Source organism: Cynocephalus volans, chromosome 17, assembly GCF_027409185.1.
Source record: "Cynocephalus volans isolate mCynVol1 chromosome 17, mCynVol1.pri, whole genome shotgun sequence".
In the NCBI taxonomy this organism is placed as follows: domain Eukaryota; kingdom Metazoa; phylum Chordata; class Mammalia; order Dermoptera; family Cynocephalidae; genus Cynocephalus; species Cynocephalus volans.
In genome coordinates, this window is record NC_084476.1 from 25,919,788 (window position 1) to 25,937,596 (window position 17,809).

The following is a 17,809-nucleotide window of genomic DNA, read 5'->3' on the forward strand; positions in this document are numbered from 1 at the left end:
ACACAGTGGCATTAATAACCCATCAAGGCATTAAAAGCCTGCCCACTGCAAATGCTGGATTTCAATATTGATTCTGCCATTGACTAGCCATGTGAGCTTGGGCACCTCTCCAAGCTTCAGTTTCGTCATCTGTAAAATGGGGATAATAAAAGTACTCATCAAGTTGTGCAGATTAAATAAGTTCACACACACACACACACACACACACACACACACACACACACACACGCACACAAAGCTTTGGCACTGGGAATGTACTTTGTAATTGTTAGCATTATTATCGTTACTCAGAAAAGCAGCAACAAGCAACAGACGAAGGACTAAGACATCTCCAATTGAAGAAGAGACATTTGCTTCCTTCCCTGTAAATCCTCTTCTCCTTCAACATGCCAGAGAGAAGAGAAGAGAAGGAAGGGAAGGGTACACAACAGCAGCAAACCTCATTTCATTTACTCTCCAAGTTTCTGAATGAAAGACGGGCTGTCAGTGGGGAGAGTGAAGCAGATGAGGTTTAAATTAGATAAGAGAGTGGAGTTTTAAACTGGGTCAGCTTATGGTTTTTAATCTCTTAACATTACTTGGAAATTATGGAATCTGCTTAAATGCTTGTAAAGGATTTACTCCCCAAAGGGAAAGGAGATTGTAGAAAACATAATCCCTGGTCCCCAGTGATTGGAGAAAGATAACACCATTTTCTCGGTGTACCTGTCAAGTTTAAATTGTTCGATATACTGGTTATACATGTAATCTAAGAACTTTGTTATCTCTGGCTGCTATTTAATTTATGAATCATTCAAAGTTGTTCTGCAATCAACAATGGACTTTACGAACAAAGAAACAACAAAAAAAGCTTTTGGTACAAATTAGGGTTTTAGCCAATAATGAACTCCAAAATTTTGTCCCTCTCCACATGGGTCACTCTGCTCATGGACAGAAGTCCATATCCTTCTAACAGTGAGACAATCTGGATTCCCTTGTGGTATTAGAACTAAGAACCAACAGACTCTGGAGTGACTAATGAAGGAAATGTCAAGATGTGTCTGAGATTTGCTGAACAATAGCTACACCAACATCATAGATTTTATACCTATTTCAATTCTTAAAAAATATATAGTAGGTTTCCTCTCTTTTGTTGAGATAAGCAGGTTGGCCTGTATGACTGTCATTTTGATCATCTGAGAGATGTTGCCAATGCAGTCCACAAATTATAAATTAGAGTTAGAACTTAATTTTACTGAACTGGGGGAAAGGCCTGCAGAGATCTCTTAGTCACTGACAATGACCAAAGGATATGAAATAGGATGAACAAACCTCCACATCACTGCCAAACTCTGGGAAAAGGGACACCTACATGCTCCAAACCTCATGGCAATTCTGCCACTGTGCAGATAGAATGATGGAAGGGAGACATACGAAATTCTTCCAGAGAAAATGGTATATAATTTGGAGGGGTAAAGGCAGATTCTAATAGCAGCTGAGCATGGAGACCTATTGAAATGGGAGGGAGCTAAGGTTATGTATATGAAAGAGCCCTCATTTTAAGATGCAAAAGGAAGGTTCAATAATTTGGAGATGAACCAATGCCAAAGAGAATCCAGACTTAGTATTTGGGAGGCGATAATAAGCTTAGATAAGAAATTTCTGTAACCACATATTCTTTTCCTTTGGTGGTGGTGGTGGTGGTAGTGAGATGGGGATGGGATCCAAGAACCTTGCAATTATAAAGTGCTTTTATCTCAAAACTAGATTTTTAAAAATTCCCAAATTTTTCAACAGTTACCAATTTTTGTAGTATTTTTAAAATTATCTGTAAAAGTCAATAAAATTTTGGTCCTCTTTTGAAACATACAGCTACTCTAATACAAGAAATCTACTGGGTAAAGAACACTTACCTTTTATGCCTAATTGCGGAACAGCTGGTAGCAATTTAGTGTGGCTACTGGCTGTTCCTCATTTATTCTTTTCCCTTTTATTAAAAATAAAACCAAAATACCTTCAATCCATTGAAAACCACAAAATGTCAGAGAATGTTGTCTGTTTTGTTGATCAGGACACCCTCTACCTATTGCATTTGAAGCACTGAGGGCTGAAGGGGATTGTGTGTTGAGGCTACTTCAGAAATTATTTCAAACGTTTGGGGGAAACAGGAGTGTGACTATCAGACATGAGAAAGAACATGAGACATGGCAATATGTTCAATCAGCTATATCAGTAATAAAATAGAACTCAGAGTTCTATTTTCTTCTGCAATAGTGTGAAACATCAACTCTTTTGAAATATGAAAAATAAAACTATGTGGTCCATTTGGAGAGTGGAAATCTCTAATACTTCCACATCAGATTTCTTCTCCCTACTGCCCATTTTTGGTGTTGCTGTATATATTAATTTGAATTTTAAACTTAGTGATTAGAAGGCCCAGATCCTAAGGTCAGTCCAAAGAATGGGCATCACAGAAGGTGGGGGGTGTTGATAGAATGAGGAGTGGCTTACATTAGAGGAAGGACGTGACCACAGACTCATCCCTGGATAAGCATGGACAGAACTTTGGACCTCACTCTCTTATGAAGGGCCAACTAGCACCATTGAGAATGGGAAATACAAATGTATATTTTCCTCTTCTGAATCCTTGTTTTTATTTTGATGGCCTCTGGCTGTTCCTGGGCTATGCTCATTACAGGGATCACGGTCTGTCTTGCTGGTCTCTGCCACAGGGCTGAGGGTTCTGATGACAAAGAGCAGGCATCTTGCCAAATACCCGGCATCCTGGTGACTTTAAATTGCAATTTGAGCCTTTCGGGGTTGTGACTGGAGGGAAAATGCAACTTCCTGGCTCACAGGCAGCAGTTCCAAAAGTTTTTCTGACTCCTTTTGATGGCCAACGACAAATGTAAATGAGTCACAAAGAGGTATATCACATTTCTCAAACAATGCATAAGGATTTGGGCAGACACATGGAAGGGTTTTGGGAAAACAAAGGCTGATCTTTATTTTGGGTTGTCCTTCCAACACTAGAAATATCATTAGACATAATCCTAAGCACTAGATCAGTTTTCCATTTGTAGTTTTCCTGCTGGGATGAATACAAAAATGGAGTAAAAGCTTCCAAGTGAAACACAAGGAATGTGACAGAGAGGGGTGGAGGGGGATGGCTGAAGTTAGAGACAGCAGAGTTTGGGGTAAGAAAGCATTGGCAGAATGGCAAAGGGAGATGCCATGCCTGACTTGAAGCTCTGGACCTCTGGCCGCCCCCTTGGAGGTCAAAGGAGAGAGGGGCTGAAAACAGAAATGGGAAAAGCAGGCATCACATCCAAGCTCTGGGAGATCTGGGGCGCATGAGACCGTGCTTCTTTGAAATGATCCTGAATTCAAGTGGCTCCAAGGATCCCTTTTTCATGAGCGGACTTACTTCCCTGTAACACTGGTCCAGAGAGCACCCCACGGTTGAGAGAGAGTTTCCTCAGTGATTCCAGAGGGATCCTTATGAGGCATCTAGCAGGTCTAACTGACAGGAGCAGGCCAAAGAGAGGGAGAGAAAATGGCAGCTGTCTCATGGGGGTTCAGAGGTCTTATTCAATTGCACTCATGAGACACCGTCTTCAGGGGAAATTTTGTGGAAAGTGGGGTAGTGCCAGAACCCCTAATGGTCAGTGAGACCCAAACAGAAAAACAGATTGGGGGTTGAACAAAGGATCTTGTTGCTTTTTATGCATTTGCACAGGGAATACCACTAGATGTGTAGCAACTTTCCAACTAATAGACACGTTTCTGATTTATCCTATTCACTCTAGACCTGTATGGTCTTTTCCTTTTTTTTTTTTTTTTTTTTTTTTCAGTTTTTGACTAGCAGCTCTCATTTCTTTACTTGACCCCTGACATTCTGCGATACTACAATTCTGTATATGGACAGATTTAAGTGTTTCTCATGCAGTTCAGAAGAAGGCAAGGTCCCAGGTCCCATTTACAGGTTAACTCCTTCCTTATGCTGCCTGCTCTGCCTCTATCCAAGTTCCCTGATGACCCCTTAACAGCTATTATAAAAATAACCCTGTCCAGAGTGGTTTCAAGTCCCACCTCCAGTTCCCCCAACTTGCCCCCACTCTTAAGCTGACCTGCATACCAGTGCTGTTGCCAGGCTGGTTGACTAGTCAGGTCAGAGGTGGTCCCAGTCTACACGCCCATTGCCCCTACTGAGGTGACTGCTCTTCATCTGCATTTAACTCTGCTGCTGCAGCAGATTGCAAGCCCCGCTGTGCTGCTACTGGCCAGTCCATTAATTGCTCCTGCCATCTCTTCCTATGCAAATTCCAGTTATTTTCCCCAGGCTGCCATTGCTGGTTGTCCACATCCTCACTCTGATCTATTCTCAACATTGATGTCTAAGATGACATCTCCCTGCACTCTGCAACATTGCCTTCTTAGGCTGCCTGCCTCACACCTTAAGGTTCTTTCTACCACCAGAAGATGCCTTTTTTTTTTAGGGTTACAGATTTCTCTATTAGTATATTCCATTTGTAATGGAGTTGGATCAGGTTCTCATTTCAGCCAGGATAAGGATGAAGAGATGATGTTGCTGTATACAGTATAGTAACGATCGTGTTCTGTAGTCCTTTCAGCATCTTAAAGATCATGTCTATGGGATGAATCTGCCTTAGTGTGACATAAATATACCCATTTTATTAGGTGTCCTACCTTATTTGTCATAGTACTGCCTTCTCATCCATCTTCCTACTTATAATGCGTGAGCTCTAACGGTTACCACACTAACAGGGGAAGCCCTGACCAGTCCTTCCAGCTTGCTATGTAGGGGAAAGGAAAAGAGGAGGGTAGGGGGATTAAGAATTTGGATGCACATTTTATAGATTTTTTTTCTGGACCTAAATCCTAGAACAGAGGTGTATTAATCAACTAAGGAAAAAGTCAAAAGCAGAGAGCGTTTCTCCAACTTCTTATTTGGAATACTAGAAGCAAAACACCTAATAGAGATCCCTTACCCTGACATTGGGGTGGCAACATTAGTGAAGAAATGATAGCATGACATGTTTGGTTAGACAGCAGAACTGAGTTAGCAAGTCTGAATCTCTCTTGGATTTTATATACCTTGAAAGTGATCCAGAAATTTCTTCAGGTTCCATGTGGAATAAGGAAGGAACTGAGTTGCAATTTAGCAGGCATGCCCATAGGGCCACAGTAGGAACAGACAGGGTAACCTAGATGCAGAGGCTGCAGAGCAGACTGTAGTCAGGAGCTTGATGAAGGATTTGGCTGAGACACAGAGGGCTCTGCTGCTCCAGAAGGTGCCTCAAAGGGGCTGAGCCAGCCAGAGTCTGGGTCCTAACCAAGTCAAGAGATGAAATCACCAGTTCTCCAGCTGCAGACTTCACCAGAGAGAAGGGGAGTCCAGAGGACACCACTAGATAAATACGAATACTCTTACCCCTGCCATCTAGGGAAAGAGATGGAAGGAGGAAGGGGAGGAAGAGCTTTGGCAAGGTATTATCTTTGAATGACTGAATAATTACCTGAAATTAGACTGTCAAGATTGGCAACATTAATTTCTCTCTCCTGCCCAGTGGAGGTGTAGATTTGAGTATTCATATGTAAATGTTCTCTCTGTACACAGACACACACACATGCATGCACACTCTCTCACACATATACACACATGTTATATAAATATATGGATGAATTATATAAACGTATATTATTTAACAGTAGGTCTTGATCAAATAGCAAATAAAACAAAGACAGTGAGACTACAATAAATTCAGGTAAATCAAAGACAACAATTTTGGTTATTTTCTTATCTCCTGGACCTTCTCATGTTTATATACTATTGTTTGTCCTAGACACCTTCCTCAACATCTCAGACACACACTAACCCATCCTTCTACCCACTGCCACATTCAGGCTCTTACAAATCTTATTTCTATCCTGATAGCTTCCATGCATTTCTCCTCCTCTCTGCACCAGTCACAGCTGCTCCTCAGACTGTCAGCACTTTCCTAGGCTCCTTGCAGAGTCTCTGAGTGGCTTGTCTCACCTCCCAACCTCTTGACACCCCAGCAGCTGTGAATCCTCTTAATTTGCTAGAGGATATATCTGACTATAGCACTTGTTTTCTCTAAAATAATTAAATGACCTCCCATTGATGGAAGAATACCTTAAACCTACCCAGGCTCTTCCTAACCTGGCTAGAGCCCACATCTCAAACCTTCTTCCTGCTATTCTCCTCACTTCCACCTCTGTCATGCTCTATCCTTGCCCACTGACTTGCTGCTGTCTGAACACCCTTAAGCCTATGCATCTCGTACCCACATTTCCTGTTCAGATGCTACCTCTTTCCCAAGGATTCCCTTAAACTCTCCCCCTCTTGTTCTGCTGTTGTACTTTTCTATGCTTCTGCAATAGAGCATTGCCTGTGCCGTAATATATGTGGCTGACTGACTTCCCTTCCAGATTGAGTCCTTGAAAGGCAGGACCCACTTACTAATTAAGTTTTCACCCCTTTACCTAACACAATGGCCCACATCCAGTGTATTTAATAAATGCATGTAAATGTGCTTTGTGAACAGCAAAGTGCTATGTAAATAGTAATCATTTTATTATTATTTGTTAAACCGAATTGAATTTACTATTAGGAGTCTTGCCATTTTCTGGGAGAAATGATTTCCTGCCTATGGAAATGCTAGAGTAACTGATATGGTGTCTCAAGACACTGTAGGCAGATACATTCCTGGAGGAGAAGGTAGAAGGGAGCCTTAGTTCTGGAGTCTTCTCTTTCCTCCATGGGCATGTCCCTGAGGGCCAACCTTGTTAATGCTCCCTGTATATTTCTCTGTGACCTCTACTCACCTCATATTAAAAATCACAGACATTAGTGGAAAGGTCTCCATCAGGGAAGATCAAAGAAGTGGCACTGTAATAAGAAACAGCAGATTCTGGGGAGCTGGCCCAGGCATAGTTTTCACCAGTGCTTGCCTTACATGTCAGGCCAACCACCTCTCCACTGATCCTTGGGCAGTAGGCAAGCTATGAATATAATATTCCTGGCATTTCCTGATGCAGGGATTATTTCCTTCTCTAGGAATTCCATAAATGTTCTCAGAAGCCTTTGAGATATTTAAATTTTAAAAATAAACCTTTATATCTCAATGCAAATGTCCTAGAAATCTATGTGTCAGCCTTTTCCTTAAAAACACCTGTAAGTTTCGCTGTCACTTTCATGAAACTGGAAAGGGAAAGACCACAGGGTCATGCTCATAGGTAATGTCCTCAAGAAATAGCCATGAGTAATTGGCACAACCATGTTAAATATCTGCCAACTTACTCCTTGAGACCCTTGGAAAGTTTGATTAACCCTGAGATAGAAAGAAAGGAGAGGGGGGAAAGGGAAAGGAAATCAAAGAGGGAAAAAAAGGAGAAAAAGAAGGAAAGAGAGAATAGGAAGGAAAGAAGGAAAAAAGAAAAGCAGAAAAGGGGAGAGGGAGGGAGAAAAGAAAGGAAGAAAGTAAGAAAAGAAAAGAAGGAGATGGAAAGAAAGAAATGAACTCCTGGAGGCTGATACCCATCACTTGGGCATATATTTGAGGTTTTAGGGTTTTTTGTTGTTGTTGTTGTTTCATTGTGGTAAAGCATAGATAACATAAGAAAGTCCATGTTAAGCATTTTCAAGTGTACAATTGCTTGGAATTAATTACATCCACAGTGCTGTGTAACCACCACCTCTATCTATTTCCAGAACTTGCCCTCATCCTAAATATAAACTCTGTATCCATTAAGCAGTCACTTCTCATTGTTTCTTCTCCCCACTTTCTGGTAACCTCTAATTTACTTCTGTCTGCGATTTTTTTTTTAATTTATTTTTTCTTAATTGACCCATGATAATTGGATATATTTGTGGAGTACAATATAATATTTGGTGTGTTCATACAGTGTGTAACGATCATATCAGGGTGCTTAGCATATCCATCATCTCAAACATTTGTCACCCCTGTGTTGAGAACATTCAACACCTCTCGTCTAGCTACTTGAAGTTATACAGTAATTTGTTGTTGGCTGTAGTCTTCTAATATTGTTATAGAACATGAGATCTTATCCTTCCTATCTTTCTACAGAAGATTTAGTTTTCAAGGCAACAAATCAGCCAAAAATCCATATCTAGGTCACCTCTGGCGTGTTTCCATGGACGAGAAAATAGACCAAAGGGGACTTGAGTGAGAGATAAAAGAAAAGGGAGATTTTCCCCAGTGTCAGATGTGTGGAACAGTGCCAGCTCTCCCCTCCCCTGGAGCAATGCAAACGTGCAGGGCCATCCTACCTGCTATACTGATGGTGGCTGCAGCCTTAGCTGTACTGAACTTCTCTCCATGCTTATTGGTAGCTATGCATGTGTAGAGTCCTGGCTTGGTGATATACAGCTGCAGTCTTGAGTCAATCACTCGGTCTTTCACACTCTCTTGAATGGACCCTGAAGACACCTGATGGAGTAGGGGAAAAATAAAAGATAGAACCAGGCTAGGGATTTCCTAATATACTGCATCAGTAGACTAAGAGAAAAGCATAAGGATTATATAAAAGGCAGGTGGTAGATTGCAAGAATATCCAAAAAACATGCTGTCCCTATGCCCATACCCTTGCAATGGGGCTTTGTAGCTCTTCCCTCAAGAGGTAGCATCTTTCTCCAAACTTTGAATCTGGATTAGCCTTGTGATGTGTGAGTTTCAGAAGGACTGAACAGAGACTTGTAATGTTCTTCTGCATTGTGGCTTGCTTTCGTGTTGCTTTTGGAACCTGTGGCCTCCTGTGAACTAGCCAGAGCCAGTGTGCTAGAAGATAAAGCACACACGGCCCATTTATTCCCACTGCCCCAGGTGGGAGACAACAATTATACATAAGACATATACATAAGGCTATTCTGGACCCACCAGTATCCAGTCAACCTGCAGATCACAAGAGTGAGACCAACCAAGATCAGGCAATCCTAGCCCAAATCAGCAACATCACCCAATTGACCCACAGACTTGTGAGCCATTGATAAACGGTTATTGTTTTAAGTCACTCAGCTTTGGGCTGGCTGTGATACAGCAATAGATAACTAATGTAAAATATGAAAGATATACTGTGTAGATCCTCCAAGATCTATCCTCTGTGTCCTGAAAACAGGGCCAGTCGAGTATAAGGGGTTGCAAACTTCTGAACTTATTTCATAACTCCTGTCCTGTTCTCCATAAATACATATCAGATAGACGGATGGTCATCAAGAAAAATGGTTGCGAAGCTGAGTCTGTCTTGGAGGCATGACATACATAACGCTGTACTTAAACCAAAAAATCAAACATCCTGTTAGAGCCAGGATATCAGTGCAATATTAGCATAAAAGTGAAAGGTTAATTTAAATAAATGCTTATTTGTTAGTCATCATTCTAACTCTACGGTAAAGACAATTGCCCAGCACATTCTAGTAGGCTGCAGAGTTAAATTTGTACCCTGGTTTGTCTGACACCAAAGCCTGTGCTTTTAATCATTATGTTACAGTGTCTTTTGTAGTCTTAGAAGAAAGAACAAATAAAGAATCAGTAGAAAACGAGAACAGTAACAATAACCTTAACAAATCAGCCAACCATGAACGAAATAAATGTCTGACAAATATCATTGTTAAGGAGGTGGCATCTTTTTAAATGCTGGTTCTTTCTTCATTGTTTTCTTGAGCACTATACCATCTTTTCAGTAATTATTATTTAATTATCATTATTTATATGAGGTAAAAATGATGCCAATTTGAGGGAAATTTGAGTGGAATAATAATGAATGTTTCAGCCCATGGTACGCCTTGACCTTATCTTGGAAGAGAGGAGGTGGGTACCCTGCTGGCCTGAGCTTGGCTGCTGTGATTCCTCAGTCCAGTAGTAGGGAATGAGGCTGGGAATGAGAAATTTCCAGCCAGTTATTTGACTTTTGCTTGAGGGACGATTCTCAGCTAGACAAACAAGGGGAGGGGAGCCCAGAGGTGAGACAAGCTTTTTTTCCTAGCTGCGGGGAGGTGGGCCGTCCCTGTCACCAAGCACTCTAGGTAGCAGTTAGGCAGTGAAAGTTTGTCCAATTGGCTTCTTTGCTTTTTAATCTCCACCTTCACTACTAGTTTCAATCCTTCTGATAAAAACCGTTTCATGTGAGTGTCAATTTCCCTTAACTGGGGAAACTTCCCAGGTCAGATCAAGTGTTGTAGCATTTTCCTCAGATAAACAGCCTGAACTCTATAAGAAATTGACAAAGCTCAGAGAAAAATATATGTAAGAGACAAATGTTTGGTTAGGAATTCAAAATGAATTCAACATCATTATGTTTATCACAAGTGCAGTGTCTTATGGATGTGAGTATCCAAGTTAGACTGAAGGACGGAGCAATTTGAAATATCATTTTGGACTCTCCCTGACTTTTTTTTTATTATTTATTTTTTGGCTACTGGCTGATACGGGGATCTGAACCCTTGGCCTTGGTGTTACAACACCACACTCAAACCACCTGAGCTCACCAGCCAGCCCTCTCTCTGGATTTTAATACAAAGCAATAAGAGAAAAAAGCTAAAAACCCCAAACTTCTATGCTCAATCAGCATGTTTTATGCTATTATGTGTTTTGTATCTTGTTTATAAATATAATCCCTTTCCATTTTGTATGAGTGAAATCTGTAGAGAACGTTATGTCCCTCCTTTGCAGAGTTGGTTCCCTACTTCAAGCAGGAAGATAGTGCAATGCCTTGGAGACAACTTAGGAAAAAGTAATGCCCCAAGTTCTGCCTAAACTCCCACTATTTTCATGTTCACACCCGAAAGAGTCATTCCTAAACACCTCCTAAGGTCGCTGAAAACATCCTTCGTAGGAAAGAGAAGCAGTGTAGAAACTGCCCAACTTCTCTTCTCCTGGACTTCATCCAGGTGTTGAAATAGTTCAGCTCAAAGACCGACAAGTTACGAGGCTCGTGGTTCGATTGTGATGTGGCTTTTAAGTGCTTTTCCTCCTGTTTCCAGAGGCCTTGCTTCATTCAGCTTGTGACTCATGCACAGCAGGCCTTGTTAGTCATCGTTTGAATTTGTTTTTCTTCTTTCATGGATCATCCTGACCCATAGTTTAGTATGTTTGATGATCTAAATATAAAAACACCCCTCTGCCCTCCACTGTGGTCTTTTTGCCCCTCAGGTTTAAAAGATCCAAGGGATGAGTCCAGATTATTACTGTGAGCTTTTACCAAGGTATGCCTAAAGCAAAAGAGAGTTCTTAATTGAGGTGATTATATCTGGTATTTACAGTACATATGTTATTTTCTCCAAGTCACACAAGCATATTGATCTGAAGGAGATGGACAAACAGCTCTCTGCCCTGGGTGTCGTGTTCTGTCCTTCTGAGTTACTATGCGAGGAGATGGATATGTTGATTTGCAGACTGTAGTAACATTTCACTATGTGTATGTATATTAAAACATCATGTTGTGCACCTTAAATATATACAGTAAAAATAATAATAAAATAAAAATTTTTAAAAAGAGGCAGTAGGATAGAAAACTCTAGCAAATAGGAATAATAATTCACACTTGAGATAATGTGTATAAAAACTCTTTGAAGGTGGTAAAGCAGTATGGGCCTCTAAAGTATTTTTTATGTATCATTAATACATTAATAATGCTGTCCTGAGATAATCTCCCTCCAGCTATAGATAACCTGGTAACTTCATGATTTGACCTTAGCATAGGAAGACCTTCGACAGGTATATTGGCCTCAATGGGTCTGTCTTGCTAAGAGTTCCAGCTGGCTGGGAATAGCTTGTGGAACTGTGGAGGTGCGGCCCAGCAGGGTCCCTGCTCATGGAGTTGGGATAATGTCTTTCTATGCATCATAGAAAAAGGGATAATGGACTGAGAGATATTTCCATATTGTTTCTGATTAAAATATCTATCAATGTTGACCTCTTTCAAGTTGGTTGCTAAATCATTCCACATAAGACTTGTCATTTCTAATTATTTTAGTTCACACAGCAAATGACTCCAAAGCTCATGTCCTTTTAACTAAAAATATTGCCTCTTCAAAATATGCATAAAATATAGACAATTTGGCTATTTGTTTTACAAAATTCTTCAATAAACTAAACTGATTTGACTTTTAAAATATTTTAGGAATTGTATTTATAGGACAAATCAAGAGAGATGCAATTTTTCTTCATCTTGTAGTTGAATGCCAAAATAACAGAAATAGTATTGGTATAACTTTAAAAGTCCGGTTATAAAAATACAAGAAACTTTCTTTTAAAAAAGGAAGCTGTGCTCTGTCTACACCAAACTATTTCCGATATTGTAAAACAAAAGGAATATTACCACTTACTCTGAAGTTCATCTGTGACTATAAATTTCCTTGAAAAATAAATGACATTTCCATAGGAAGAAAGGAAAATATTTCTTAATCACTTTGGGGCATGTTGCTTGACTTTCTCCTGCTCTTTAGCTGTAAGTGTTCAGGGTTTTAGTTACTGGCATGTTCACAGAGTGGTGAGCAAAGGAGAAACGGGTACATTTGGGGGGGACTTGTTATCATACTTAGTAATGCGTTAAGAAGTTAGTTCAAACTCTCTTTTATTCTGAGCCAAATAGCTCCCAACTCTGCAATGTCTTCATTCAGTCCACCAAAAATGATATTGGAGCTGGGCTCCTGAGTGTTCTCCTCAATGGACTTTCTGGTTTGCTACTTTAATAGCATGAAATGCCTGAAACTGCCTCTATTTCCTGTGCCTTGCGTCAGTACGGGCAAAGTCATCTCGATGTCGTTTTTGGACTTGGGTAGCATTGCCAAGAATGAAACTTGGCTCGAAGAGCAGCACACACTCTTGACCAGAAGAACTGCGGATGTCCTTTTGCTTTCTTCCTGGAGGAAAGTCACTATTGGTTTGATTCCTGTTTTAGAATCTGTGGTGATGAATCTATTTTTCCTTTTACATTTTGTTGAGTCACATCTTGAATGATTAAGTTGGGTTCTCAATTAAGACCCAAACTAACTTAAACTATTCTATTCACTATTATTATTTAATATAATTTTTATATTAAAATATATTATTATTTATTATTATTCTTGAACTCCAACAGAGAATAATCATGTATCTCCCAGTTCTAAACTCATATGAGCCATTTGAGAACAATGAATTTTTAAAAAGCATATGTCTTTCCATAAGTTATATCGTCAGCCCTGCAATTTTCTAGGATATCTTTATACTACCTTGTGAGGCTTAAGACAGCTACGTCTTCCACAGAAGAGCCACAAAACATATTGCCAAATAGGATTCAAATTTTAAATGACACTTGAAATTTAATTAGAGAGGTAAAGAAAAACAGGGACTACAAGTTACTTTATTGTAACTTAACAAAATTAGAGAACATCAGCCCTGATGTAGTATTAGAGATCATCTTTGACAGCTGCCTCACATCTGTGTCATTAGAGACATGAGAAAATCAGTGTCTGAGTGGGAAATGCACTCCCCAAAGTCACCTTAGCTGAAGAGGGGCATTTATGACTTAAGTCTTCCAAGTCCTCATAACTTCTCATTCTACCATGCCTCAAGTTATATAAGCTGATAAAGAGGTGTTCATTTGTTTATTTACTATATTTTGAAGGGATGCAGGAAAGATAAGATGAGCCAATTTTAATAAATAATGAGAAAAATGGTTTTATTCAAGTATCAGAAAAAGAAAAAAACCTTCAGCAAAAACAATAGTGAAAACAACAATAAGTAAATTGTAAGCCTTGGAGGGTGCTATTGCAACAAGACATTCTTTGTTACTGGGGTAGCCATAGAATTTGCTTATTTTTCCTACTTTACAACATGCACCAGAATTTCATACACTGACACACTCTGTTTTTTATATCCTTCTCTCCTCTGCCCTTCTTCCCTTTCCCATGTCTTGGGTCCCAGTTCTCATCTTTCAGGGTGACAGCCAATCAGTCTTCTTAGGACATGCCACTTTGCAGGGCAAGGGTGGGACAGGCTACAAATAGAGAACAGAGCACTAGCTTTTTGAGACTCCTTTTTAAAAAAAAATTTAAATTAATTATTTATTTATTTATCTTAGCTTTTTGGGGGTACAACTGAAAAATAGAAATTGTGCATTTAAGACGTACAACTTGATGTTTTGATATACATATACATGGTGGAATTATCACCACAATAAATCTAGTTAACCTATCCATCACCTCACATAGTTGCCTTTGTGTGTGTGTGTGTGTGTGTGTGTGTGTGTGTGGTGCGAACACTTATAATCTACCCTCCTACCAAATTTCAAGTATACATCACAGTATTTTTAACTATAGTCACCATGCTGTACATTAGATCTCCTGTATGTATTCATCTTGCATAAATGAAACTTTGTACCCTTCGGCCAACCTCTCCCCATTTCCCCCACCCTTCACCTCCGTTGGTCACCAGCATTCTACTCTGTGCTTCTATGAGTTCTACTGTGTTAGATTCCACATACAAGTGATACCAAGCAGTGTTTGTCTTTTTGTGTCTGGCTTATTTCATTTAGCATAATGTCCTCAAGGTTCATCCATGTTGAGATGCCCTTGAATAAGGGAACACGTCTGGGCAACTTCACTGCCAGCCTTCTGAACCCTCTTCCCTTCTGTTTTTCAGAAACATTAGCTTGTCTAACTTCATTTAAAAATGGTATGTGAGGCCATGTGAGGACACAGTGAGGTGGCCATGTGAAGCCATCTGCAAGCCAGGAGGAGAGGTTTCACCGAAAACCAACCCTTCCAGCACCTTGATCTTGAACTTCCAGTCTTTAGAACTGTGAGAAAGTACATTTCTGTTGGTTAAGCCACCCAGTGGTATTCTGTTATGTTCGCCTTAGAAGACGAACATAATCCTGGAGAAGAGAAAGTTGTGAGGATATGCAATAGTTTAAGTTCATGAAGGAATGTGCCTCAGATTGAGTAGAACTAATGCTTAAAATAATTTGAATTATACCATAAGGTTTTGCCTGCCTGAAACAAAAAAGTCTCCCATATTCTTCTCATGATGCTTGCATTAAACATAATTTGGAATACCCCTTTGGCTTTAAAATGCTATTGTTAATATATTATAAAATGACTATATATGTTCACTACAGTCAAGTTATCAAGAAGTTACAGAGAGACTATCCTGGAGGATATGAAAAATAAGAATAGCTCAGCAGCCCTTAGTCAACTTAACAAGGTTTGGGTTGTTTGGTCATGTTGAGAGCCATTTTTACCCTACCCAGAGGACTGGTTTGAACATACACGCCATCTCCTTAAGGCATGAAAGAATATCCTCCACAAGATCACCTGGGGAGTCGATATATGTCCCCAACCGTTCAATAAAGGGCTAAAGAGTTAATTCAGTGGGCTTGAGGTGCTCAAACCCTGCACATTCCAAAGAAAGGTCCAGCCTTTGACTGGCTCCTGAGAGATAACCACTGATCCCTGTCTGATAAGAGTATCTTTGTATACCTGAGACCTTGGGTCATGCCAGATAGTTTTTGTCAATAATGTGAGTTATGGGACCCTAGGCCATGCTGTACCATGGAGGGGCTGGAGATTTGCTAAGATCAGTCATGTGAGCACTTCATGTCTATGACTGACCTCTAGTAAAATCTCTAGACACCAAGGTTAGGGTAAGCTTCCCTGGTTGACAGCCATACTTTGTACCTGTTGCCACACATCATTGCGGGGAGAATTAAATACTATTCATGCAACTTCCCCAGGAGAAGCAAACCAATTCCCCTTTTATAATTTTAATCTGTATCCTTTCCCTGTAATAAATTATAATCGTAAGTACATAACAGCTTTTCTGAGTTCTGTGAGTTCTTCTAATGAGTCATCAAACATGAAAGTGCTCTTGGGGACCACAACCCACCTGTAATTTAAAGACACTGTGGACAGTATCTAATTCCCTTCTATGAAGTCTAAAGGGCAGAGTCAGGCTTCCCTAGCAGCTCCAATGGAAGTCACAAAGAGAAGGCAGTTCTGTTCAATGGTTTGGGTTCCCAGTTTGTAAACATAAAGATTTTACAGAACACCTGATTTGGAATCATTTTCAATCCTCCCAGGAGGACCTTTTGAGGAATTGATTGGACCCCCACAGAAAGGCTTCTCATCAACTAACAAATTGGGAGCTAAGTGGAGATGGCCAGTCTGAGGAAAGTCCATGTTGTCATCTTGAGTGTTCCCTGACCTCTGAAGAATCATGATTATGTCCATGAGGGAAAGAGTGAAAAGCATGAAGGGTGTATAGCCAACCTATGAAAGTGTCAGTTCAATTAGAAAGCTCTGCTCCAACTATTGCTACTCCCTTCCTCCCACCCCAATCCTGTAAGAGTCATAGCAGTCAGGAAGTGGGGGAAGAATGAGTGAGCATGAGTTTTTTTAGCAACACATGTGGTTTTTTGGGGGGAAGGCAGGTAGCATGGCTGCAATAGTTCTAAGAGGGGGGAAGGGAAAAGTCTCTCCTGGAAATGCAATTGGATGCTTTGGTTATTACTTAGGACTAGACAGTTAAAATGACTAAATTGAGATGAAGCTAAAGATTTAAAATCAACTTATAGTAAGTAGAAAAAAATCACAGAGCTTGCTTGAGGAAGGTTCTGATGGTGGCAAAAAAAAAATCACCCTGCTGAATTAATTTAAAAGGGCAGAGAAAACACTAAATAAGGTTGTATTACATGCAAGTCATGCTTGTTCAAACACCTGAATTATAATAGTAACCTTAGCTCACATGTTTAACTCTTCTTTTTCTACTTGAATTCCCAAGAGATAAATAAAATCTAAAATTAGGAAAAATAAATTCATAGAAAGATGGAAGGGTGTCATAACCAAAGAACCAGACATTTTCAGCAATTTCTACAAAATAAAAAGAGGTGTGATTGGATTGGTAGAAATATTAATATCAACTAAGTACCTAAGACCTAACACTCAAAAAAAGACATTTACTGAAAGGAGAATGGATAAATTTTCCCAACAGAGTCAGGGAAAATTCCAGACTTCACATAGCAGGGGTATAAGTAGGAGCAGACTTTGAGAAAGTCAGTAAAGTAATTGAAGAACTTTGGGAGCTATTATGTATGCATACGGCACTGGGTTGAGGCATCTGCCTGTGAGCTGGAGATAGTGAATGAGGTTTTCTGTTGTAGGTTCCTGTAGCTGATGATTATGATGACCATTAAAGTGTGAGAAAAAAATTGACAGATTAAGTAAGGCTTCCTCTGTCCTTCCACAAAAATATTCACAAGTTTGGAGAGAAACCCATTTAACAGGTGTCTAAGTAGAGAGAATGTAAAGAATAAAGAAACAATAATTAAAGGTATAGTAGAGGAAATGTCTCTGAGTTTAAGAGAGATTTGCATCTTAACTTTCTCACCTCAAGCTCTGTACCAAAGGAGAGTGTGTAAACTCGCCAATCAATTCTATAAGGCTAGCAAAATACTGTTAACAAAACCTGATCATGATAGGCAACTATTCCCATTTTTGAAAATAGATGCAATATTCCTGAATAAAAATTACAGCAAATTGAAATGACACAATTCAATAAAAAAGAAATGTATTCAAGGAATGAAAGAATGGCCCAACATAAGAGAAATGTTGCAATTTAAAGTAGAAAACTACATGTTGATCAAAAAGTTGATACAATTGATGGCAAGGTGTTTTACTGCCTCTAAAATATACTTATATGGAAAAATTATTAAATTAAGAATAAAAATAAATTTTCTTAACCTTTTAAAGAGTATCAGAAACTAGTAGGTGGGTACAAACCAAATA

The 17,809-nt window shown here is 39.7% G+C and overlaps 1 protein-coding gene across 3 annotated transcripts in view; it reads right to left on the reverse strand.

Annotated features, from left to right (window-relative positions):
• MUSK (muscle associated receptor tyrosine kinase) overlaps positions 1–17,809 on the reverse strand; it is a 113,868-nt gene that overhangs the window by 37,604 nt on the left and 58,455 nt on the right. For all 3 annotated transcript variants that reach the window (XM_063082210.1, XM_063082209.1, XM_063082208.1), the window contains one exon: positions 8,318–8,477. In XM_063082210.1, coding sequence (XP_062938280.1) covers positions 8,318–8,477 — 160 coding nt within the window. The remainder of the gene's footprint in view (positions 1–8,317; positions 8,478–17,809) is intronic.